This window comes from Microtus oregoni, unplaced genomic scaffold, assembly GCF_018167655.1.
Source record: "Microtus oregoni isolate MIOR12 unplaced genomic scaffold, Mior012 000192F_ref0000130, whole genome shotgun sequence".
NCBI classification, from domain to species: Eukaryota; Metazoa; Chordata; class Mammalia; order Rodentia; family Cricetidae; genus Microtus; species Microtus oregoni.
The window spans coordinates 192,491-203,369 of NW_024544851.1; the positions used below are offsets into that span (position 1 = coordinate 192,491).

At 40.1% G+C, this 10,879-nt stretch overlaps 1 protein-coding gene across 1 annotated transcript; it reads left to right on the forward strand.

The window, feature by feature from the left end:
* The first annotated feature begins 4,342 nt into the window (after positions 1–4,342).
* LOC121445452 (60S ribosomal protein L6-like) lies at positions 4,343–5,248 on the forward strand. Its single transcript, XM_041647602.1, has one exon. The coding sequence runs from the start codon at positions 4,343–4,345 to the stop codon at positions 5,222–5,224; it is 882 nt and encodes a 293-aa protein (XP_041503536.1). The 3' UTR covers positions 5,225–5,248.
* Positions 5,249–10,879: the final 5,631 nt, after the last annotated feature.

Sequence of the window (10,879 nt, forward strand, 5' to 3'; positions counted from 1 at the left end):
CTACAAGAGTTACTTCCAGCATTATGGTGAGAGTTCTGGCCAACAGGCAGAGAACTTCTTTGTTCTTCATCTTGGGTCATCATCTTTTTCAGGGAACAGACAAAGTCACATCAACACAGATGGACAGACACCACTTAACCTCTAGTCTGGTGAATGAGATGTGGACTTCCACATTCTGAAGAACATCCAGTTCATGAGATACACAAAGAATGACATTCATGGCGAACACTGTGACTAAGAAACCGGAACTAGGGATTGTGTTAGGGGGATTCCTCAGTTGGCAGAGTACTTGTCAGACAATAGTGGGACATAGATTTGTGTCCCAGTACCAGCATATAATGTCAGCAGCGCTAGCACACAGTGGTAATCCCTACTCTTGAGATTCTCAGGAAGGAGTCTAAAAGAGCTGATGAGCTCCAGAATCGGGGAGAGATTGGTTCCCAAAAATCACACTGGAAGGCCAATGAGAAGAGAATCATGAAGTAGAATTCTGGTCTCATGAAGTACACCCAGAAATGAAGACATAGGCAACTAGGCAACACACGTGCTCGCACACACACACACATGTGCATGTACATACACACAAAACCCAAATTATAATTGGAAAGGTTTCAGGAACTGGTCAGGATGTAACTGTAGGTACAAAACACTATGTCCCAATGGCCAGTTGAGCACAGAATCCATGTTCATACTTGTCACACATAAAATCTACTTAAGTCAGAATCTTCTTTTCATCTGACTAGAGTTTAGGATTCTTGCACTATGAAACAGCTAACTAATAATCATAAACACAGATCTGTACACAGTCAACCAGTTCCAAAAGTAACCAGAAATAATCAATGCATTTGCTCATTGAGGGTCTCTTGCCCTATATTAACCAGGAAATCTTCAGCAAATATAAAGCAACAGGAATCATCTCAGTGGCAACTGAGTGACTGTGGCCCCCTTTCTAGAAGGCCTATCCTGTCCCAATGGGGGTGTCCTGCCAAGCCTTGGGCAGGTGAGGCACATGCATTACTGGCTGTCATGAAGAATTCTGCTGTCATCACCTAACAATGACAAGGTATCCTCGTGTAGTCATGTTTATCCAGTAACTCCCCTAGCCTCAACTTGGAAAAAGCAATTTTGCATGTGGAATATACAAAGTCCTGTGCTTATTTTATGTGAGCCAGATTCAGGAAGGGAACACCACTCATCCTTAGTCCTGTGTTCCCACAACCTTGAGAGCACTGAGAGGAGAGAGCAAGAGTTGTATGACCCATGCGTTTAAAGCACAACCTACATACTCTGAACAGATTGTTTCCAGATGAAACAGAGCCTTATTAAACTATGGCCCTGTATGAACATATCTGTGCATACAGGGGCCATAATCACATAACATGATTTATACTAAACATACATGCCAGGCTCCCTGAGGATGTCCCCGGAGTCCTGAAGTTGGCTGGCTCAGTCCTGCAAAGGAAGCATCTGAGCTGTGGATCCTTACAGCAAGCTCCTCATGTAGAAATCACAGCATGTCAGAGGGTCATGATGTCATCTGCACAGGCTTTGTGCTGTTCTTCACCCTTGTCCTCTGTGTCTCTCTAAACCTTCACCACAGACTAAGGACCAACTCCAGTTTCCATCAGCATCTTCAGAGGAAGGCTCAGGACACTCCTACTCCCTCATGAGGAAATGCTGATGCTAAGACCGGTATTAGTGATTTTGCAGTGCTTGTGTGAGTGTATATGTGTGTGCTTCAGAGAAACAGTCAGGCAGTTTAGCAGGTCATCCAAGCATGCAAAGAATTGCTCCAACATTTGAAGATGAAAAAAGAGTGAGAGCCCATTGTGGTGGCACGTCTTTAATCCCAGCACTGTGGAGGCAGAGGCAGGCTGATCTCAGTGCATTTGAGACCAGCTTGGTGTGCAAAGTGAGTTTTAGGGCAATGAGTATTGTTACACAGAGAAACCCTGTCATGAACAACCAAAAAGAAAAAAAGAATAAGAGAATTGGAATGGCAAAAGGAAAAGCTATGCCTTATTTTTCTTGTTTGAGTTGGAAATCAGGAAGCAAGCAGGCTTGACTATGATGTAGAAACTGCCACATATAGAGAGGACTCCCTAAGAAGTGTAAGTCCAGTGTCTCATTAATGGGGCAATTATTTTTCCCATGAGTTATTGTGTTTTCAAATGAATCCACTTTTCTGAGTAGAGGCATTCTGGGGAGGGCATTGATGGGCTCAATTACATTAATGTGTAAGGGAGGAGACAAAATAATATGTAAGGATCTAATATTTAAGGCAGATCACATTTCCTAATTCCAGCATAAATTAGAACTCAGCTTCCATTCTTTGGACAGGAGGAAGTAGCTTTGGATTCACAGATCTCACCAAAGCCAAAGTACTTCTACCTTGTCACATGGTACTTTATATCTCAAGGAGGCAATTGTGATGCTGCTTTTGCTAGTGGACCCAGTGAAGCCAGAGCTGACCTGCAATGCCAGGAAAGGGGTTCTCATCAAAACCTTCAAGCTGGCCAGTCAAACACAAGGGAGCAGGACATACTAGAGAACAGGGGAGTTGCTCCAAATACTATTACTATTGGGGTTTAGAAATTATATTTGAGCCCTGCGAGCTCCATGGAACCTGGTCACACATCCTGTGCCAATACTTGGGGACACAAAAGGTAAGTAAGCAGCAGCCCTGTGACCCCGGACCCCACACTCCCTAAGAACTCCAGGTGGGAGAAAAGCTAGGAGCCCCTCTCCAGGTACTTTGATATTCCTAGTCCCCAGCAAGGGTGCTTGCCTGTTAGCCCTCAATCCACCCCAACCCCAACTCATCATTCCCTGTGAGCAATACATCCTGAGCCAATACTTGGTGGACATAAGAGCTGCTAGCAGGGAGCTTTCCTGCTAGCCCTCAATCCACCTGGCCCCCAACCCACTCCCAACCCTGCAAGCTCCGTAGAACCCTGTGGCACAACTGGCACCAATCCAGAGTGGACCTAAGAGTCAGCTTCAATACTGACTGGACCTAAGAGAGAGCCACAGCAAAGATTGGACCAAGAAGCCAAGACACTACTGCCCTCATTTGAAAGAAGGGATGGGTAGGCGCCAATGTAAGAATTTCTCCAACATCCTAAAACACAACATAGTAACACCAGAACCCTGTGGAAACAAAACAGGAAGGCTGGATCATCCTAACCCAGAAGATGTAGAAGAAAATGACTTTAAACATAACTTTATGAAAATGATAGAGACCTTTAAAGAAGAAGTGAAAAACTCCCTTAAAGAAATAAAGAAGAAGACAGACAGAAAGCTGGAAGAAATGGATAAATCCCTCAAAGAAAATCAAGAAAAAGCAATCAACCAGGTGAAGGAAACAGTTCAAAACTTGAAGATTGAAATAGATGTAATAGAGAAAACACAAACCAATAAAACTTGGGAAATGGAAAATCTGGATAAACAAACAGGAACCACAGAGACAAGTATAACCAGCAAGAGATAGAAGAAAGAATCTCAGGCACTGAAGATACTATTGAGGAAATAGATTCATTGGACAAAGAAAACACTAAATCCAACAAATTCTTAACACAAAACAGTCAGGAAATCTGGGACACTATGAAAAGACCAAACCTAAAAATAATAGGTATAGAAGAAGAAGAAGAAGAAGAAGAAGAAGAAGAAGAACTCCAGCTCAAAGGCACAGAAAATATATTCAACAAAATTATAGAAGAGAACTTTCCCAACCTACAGAAGGATATCCCTATGAATACAAAAGCTTACAGAACGCCAAATAGACTGGATCAAAAAAAAAATCCCCTCACCATATAATAATCAAAACACAAAACACAGAACAAAGAATATTAAGAGCTACAAAGGAAAAAGTTCAAGTAACATATAAAGGTAAACCTATCAGAATTACACCTGACTTCTCGATGGAAACCATGAAAGCCAGAAGGTCCTGGATAGATGTGCAGCAGACTCTAAGAGACCATGGATGCAAGCCCAGACTACTATACCAGCAAAGTTTTCATTCATTGTTTTGAAGAAAACAAAATATTCAATGACAAAAACAGATTTAAACAATACGTGTCCACAAAACCCAGCCTTACAGAAAGCACTAGAAGGAAAACCTCAACCCAAGGAAGCTAACTACACCTACAATAACACAGATATCTGATAACCCCCCCACCAGCATAACCCAAAGAAGGGAAACACACAAACACCACCACCGAAAGATAACCGGAGTTAACAACCACTGGTCATTAATAGCGCTTAATATCAATGGTCTCAACTCACCTATGAAAAAACACAGGCTAAGAGCATGGATAAGAAAACAGGATCCAGTTCTTGCAAGATGGCAGGTGAAAAAGGCGAGAAACCTGATACAAAAGAGAAGAAACCTGCAGCCAAGAAGGCTGGCGGTGATGCCCCTGCCGCTGGTGCAGCCAAAAAGGGTGACCCTAAGGCTAAAAAGCTCAAGAAGGTGAAGCCCCATTGCAGCCAAAATCCAGTCCTTGTTAGAGGAATTGGCAGGTACTCCCGATCTGCTATGTATTCCAGAAAGGCCATGTACAAAAGGAAATACACAGCTGCAAAAACCAAGGTTGAAAAGAAGAAGAAAAAGGAAAAGGTCCTTGCCACTGTCACAAAACCAGTTGGTGGTGACAAGAACGGTGGTACCCGGGTGGTTAAGCTTCAAAAAATGCCCAGGTATTATCCTACTGAAGATGTGCCTCGGAAGCTGCTGAACCATGGCAAAAAGCCCTTCAGTCAGCATGTGAGACGCCTGCGCGCCAGCATCACTCCTGGGACTGTCCGCATCATCCTTACCGGGCGCCACAGGGGCAAGAGAGTGGTTTTCCTGAAGCAACTGGGCAGTGGTTTACTGCTTGTGACAGGACCTCTTGCCCGCAACAGAGTTCCTTTGAGAAGAACACATCAGAAGTTTGTCATCGCCACCTCTACAAAAGTTGATATCAGAACAGTTAAAATCCCCAAACACCTGATTGACGCTTACTTCAAGAAAAAGCAGCTGCGTAAGCCCAGGCATCAGGAGGGTGAGATCTTTGACACAGAGAAGGAGAAATATGAGATTACAGAGCAGCGCAAGGCTGATCAGAAAGTGGTGGACTCGCAGATTCTGCCAAAGATCAAAGCTGTTCCTCAGCTGCAGGGCTACCTGCGCTCTCAGTTCTGTCTGACCAACGGGATGTATCCTCACAAACTGGTTTTCTAAATTGCTGACAACCTAATTAAACAACTTCATGTGTCAAAAAAAAAAAGAAAGAAAGAAAAAGAAAACAGGATCCAACATTCTGCTGTTTACAAGAAACACACCTCAACCTTAAAGACAGACAGTACCTCAGAGTACAGGCTTGGGAAAAGGTTTTCCAATCAAATGGATCTAAGAAACACGTAGGTGTGGCTATCCTAATATCTAAAAAAAATAGATTTTAAACTACAATTAACCAGAAGAGATGGAGAATGACACTTTAGATTCCTAACAGGAATAATTCATCAAGATGAAGTCTCAATCCTGAATATCTATGCCCCAAATACAAGAGCACCCACATATGTAAAAGAAACATTACTAAAACTTAAATCACATATCAAACCCCCACATTAATTGCAGGAGATTTCAACACTCCTTTTCTGACAATGGACAGGTCAAACAAACAGAAACTTAACAGAGAAATAAGAGAACTAACAGATGTAATGAATAAAATGGACTTAACTGACATCTTTCTTCTCAGCACCTCATGGAACCTTCTCTAAAATTGATCACATTCTCGATAACAAAGCAAACATCCACAGATACAAAAAAAATGGAGTAATCCACTGTTTCTTATCACATCACCATGGAATAAAGTTAGAATTCAACAACACTACTCCCAGAAAGCCTACAAACTTATGGAAACTAAACAGTCAACTACTGAACTGCTCCTGGGTTGAGGAAGAAATAAAGAAAGAAATTAAAACCTTCCTTGAATTCAATGAAAATGAAGGAACTCCATATGCAAACTTATGGGACACTATAAAAGCAGTGCTAAGAGGAAAGTTCATAGCACTAAGTGCCCACATAAAGGAAATGGAGAAAGCTCACATCAGTGACCTAACAGCATGACTAAATCTAGAAAAAAAAAGAAGCAGACTTACCCAGGGGGAGTAAAGGATTGAAAATAATCAAACTGAGGGCTGAAATCAACATCATAAAAACACAGAAAACCATACAAAAATCAATGAAACAAAGAGCTGGTTCTTTGAGAAAATCAACAAGATTGACAAATTCATATCCAAACTAATCAAACGGCAAAGAGAGAACACCCAAATTAATAAAATCAGAAATGAAAAGGGGGACATAACAATAGACACTGAAAAATTCAGAGAATCATTAGGTTCTACTGAAAAACCTGTACTCCACAAAATTAGAAAATGTAAAAGAAATGGACAATTTTTTAGATAGATACCATATACCCAAATTAAATCAAGACCAGGTGAGAAATTTAAATAGACCTATAAGTCACGAGGAAATAGAAGCTGTCATCAAAAACCTCTCAACCAAAAAAGCCCAGGGCCAGATGGTTTTAGTGCAGAGCTAATATCTATACTCCTCAAAGTGTTCCACATAATAGAATCAGAAGTGTCATTGCCAAACTCGTTTTATGAAGCTACAGTTACCCTGATAACAAAACTGCACAAAGACTCAACCAAGAAAGAGAATTACAAACCAATCTCACTCATGAACATTGATGCAAAAATTCTCAATAAAATACTGGCAAACCAAATCCACGAACACATAAAAAAAATCATCCATCATGATCAAATAGACTTCATCTCAGAGATGCAGGGCTGGTTCAACATATGAAAATCTATCAATGTAATCCATCATATAAATAAACTGAAAGAAAAAAATGATATGATCACTTCATTAGATGCTGAAAAAGCATTTGACAAAATTCAACACCCCTTCATGATAAAGGTCTTGGAGAGATTAGGGATACAAAAATCATATCTAAATATAATAAAAGCAATATACAGCAAGCCGACAGCCAACATTAAATTAAATGGAAAGAAATTCAAAGCCATCCCACTAAAATCAGGAACAAGGCAAGGCTGTCCACTCTGTCCACATCTCTTTAACATAGTTCTTCAAGCTTTAGCAATAGCAATAAGATAACATAAAGAGATCAAGGATTCAAATTGGAAATAAAGAGGTCAAACTTTTGTTATTTGCAGATGATATGACAGTGTATATAAGTTACCCCAAAAACTCTACCAGAGAACTCCTACAGCTGATAAATAACTTCAGTGAAGTGGCAGGATACAAGATCAACTCAAAAAAATCAGTAGTCCTTCTATATACAAAGGATAGAGAAGCAGAGAGGAAAATCAGAGAAACATCACCTTTCACAATAGCCACAAATCACATAAAATATCTTGGGTTAACACTAACAAAGGATGTGACAGACCTATTGAAAAAAAAACTTTAAGTCTTTGAGGAAAGATATTGAAGAATAAGATACCAGAAAATGGAAAGATCTCTCATGCTCTTGGATAGGAAAGATTAACATAGTAAAAATGGGAATTTTACCAAAAGCAACCTATATATTCAATGCAATTCCTATCAAAATCCCAACACAATTCTTCACAGACCTTGAGAGAACAATAATCAACTTCATATGGAAAAACAAATAAACCAGGATAGCCAAAAATCTGTACAATAAATGAACTGCCATAGGCATTACCATCCCTGACATCAAGCTCTATTACAGAGCTACAGTAATCAAAACAGCTAGGATTTGGCATAAAAACGGAGATGCTGACCAATGGAATAGAATTGAAGAAGTGGATATTAATTCACACACCTATGAACACCTGATTTTTGACAAAGAATCAAAAATTATACAATGGAAAAAAGCATCATTAACAAATGGTGCTGGCATAACTGGTTGTCAACCTGTAGAAGAATGAAAATAGATCCATATCTATCACCATGTACAAAACTCAAGTCCAAATGGATTAGAGGCCTCAATATAACTCCAAACACACTGAACCTGATAGAGTCGTTCAATGCATGGACACAGGAGACCACTTCCTAAATATAACCTCAGTAGCACAGACAATAAGAGCATCAGTAAATAAATGGGACCTCCTGAAACTGAGGAGCTTCTGTAAAGCAAAGGAAACAGTCAACAAGACAAAAAGGAAGTCTGCTGAATGGGAAAAAATTTTACCAACCCCACATCAGACAAAAGACTGATCTCCAAAATTTATAAAATACTCAAGAAAGTAGACATTAAAATTCTAAATAACCCAATTAAAAAGTGGTGTCCTGAAGTAAACAGAGAATTCTCAACAGAAGAATTTCAAATGGCCAAAAGATACTTAAGGGCATGTTCAACTTCCTTAGCTGTCAGGAAAATGCAAATCAAAACAACTCTGAGATACCATCTCACTCCTGTCAGAATGGCTAAGATAAAAAACACTAATGGTAGCTTATGCTAAAGAGGATGTGGAGCCGCAAGGGGAACACTCATTCATTGTTCGTGGGAATGCAAACTCATGCTACCACTTTGGAAATCAGAGTGGTGGTTTCTCAGAAAATTAGGAGTCAACCTACCTCAGGATCCAGCAATACCACTCTTGGGAATATACCCAAAAGATGCTCAATCATACTACAAAAGCATTTGTTAAAGTATGTTCACAGCAGCATTATTTGTAATAGATAAAACTTGGAAACAACCTAGATGTCCCTCAACAGAAGAATGGATAAAGAAATTGTGGCACATCTACACATTAGAGTACTACTCAGTGGTAAAAATAATGACATCTTCAATTTTGCATGCAAGTGGATGGAATTAGAAAACACTATCCTGAGTGAGGTAACCCAAACCCCCAAAAAGTGTATATGGTATGTACTTAGTCATAAGTGGATATTATGCATAAATAAAAGGGGCACTGAGCCTATAGTTCATGATCCTAGAGAAACTAAGAAATAAGGTGAACACAAAGAAAAACATATATAGACCCTTCTGGAAATTGGAAACAGACAAAAATTTGGGAGCATTGGGGGCAGGGGATAGAAAAAAGGGGAGGAAATGGGGGGTTGAGGAGAACTTGAGGGACTAAGATAGTTGAGATGGAGGAAGGACAGATAAGAGAGCAAGGAAAGAGATATCTTGATTAAGGAAGCCATTATGGTGTTAGCAAGAAACTTGGCTCTAGAATAATGCCAAAGAACCCACAGTGATGACCCCAGCTAAGACCCTAAGCAATAGAGGAGAGGGCATCTGAACTGGCCTTACCCTGTAATCAGACTAATGATTATCTTAAATATCACCATAGAACCGTTGTCCAACAATAGATGGAAACAGAAGCAATGACCCATATCAGTGCACTGGACTGACATCCCAAAATCCAGTTGAAGAGTGGAAGGAGTCAGAGTATGAGCAAGGAATCCAAGACAATGACGGGTTCATCCACTGAGACAGTGTGCTTGAGCTAATGGTAGCTCACCAACTCCAGTTGGACTGGGAGTCAACTCTGACGGAAGTTGACAATTGGGACAGACAGAGCGGCCACTGATAGTGACACTGGGATTTGTCTCCTCGGCATGTACTGGCTTCTTGGGACCCTATTCTCTTTGGATGTAAACCTTGTTCAACCTAGATGTAGTAGAGAGGGCCTTAGACTTTCCACAGATCAGGGTGCACAGCCCTCTCTTAGGATTGGAGGGGGTGGTGTGGGAGGGTCTGTAGAAAGAGTGGGAGGGGAGTGGCAGAAGGGAAGGGATTGGGAATTTGGATTGGTATTTTTTAAGTAATAAAATAATTTTAAAAAGAAATTTAGTGATAAGATTGACAGACTCCAGTATAAAAGGAAACAGTATAAAAGTTTCCAAGTGTGCCCTGGAAGATAATCTTTCCAGCAGCCATATACCTCAAGTTACAGAAAATCAAAGAGAAGCCCACATTATAAGTTTGGCTGAACTACAGCAAATACAAGTCCCAGCCTCAGAGAGTGTCTGCAGTTAATGCAAGGACATTAATTGGTAAAGAATGGGATCCTGTGACTTGAGATGGGGTTGTGTGGGAGGACTATATTAGGGCTCAGAACTGTGAACTCTCAGGTACTCAAGGGTTAATCTCACCTGGGGTTGGTAATCACTCCACCCTCATTCCCTCTTGAAATGTTATCATTGTCATCTGTGATTGAGAAAATTTCTTCTTCATTGTCTTCTAAACCAGCTCTGACTTTCTTTGAAGGAAATGTCAGGCAACACAATACTGATTTCCCTCAGGGCCCACCAATAGCTGCCTCTAGACCTATAACCAGACTTAAGGCATAATAGGCTGGTAATGGGAGGTAGAAAGTGTAGTTCATGACAGTGAGCCCATGATCATAGAACCCACTGGTCTTACCATGTTCTCCAATATCCCACATGAAGCATTAACGGGTCAAGGAAGAAATAAAGGGAGAAATTAAAGACTTTCTAAAATTCAATGAAAATAACTATACAATGTACCCAAATTGATGGGACACAATGAAAGCAGTGTTAAGAGGAAAGTTCATAGTACTAAATGCCTTCATAAAGAAAGTGGAAAAATCACACATTAGTAAATTAACAGAACATTTATAAACTCTGAAACAAAAAGAAGCAAAGTCACCTAGAAGAAAAAGACAGCAGGAAATAATCAAATTGAGAGCTGAAACAGCAAAACAGAAACAAACAAAAATACAAGGAATCAGTGAGAATAAGAGTTAGTTCTTTGAAAAAAATCAACAAAGTAGACAAAAATTTATCCAAACTAACCAAAAAGTAGAGAGAGATTATCCAAATTAACAAAATCATAAATGAAAAGGGGGACATAACAATAAACAGGGAAGAAAT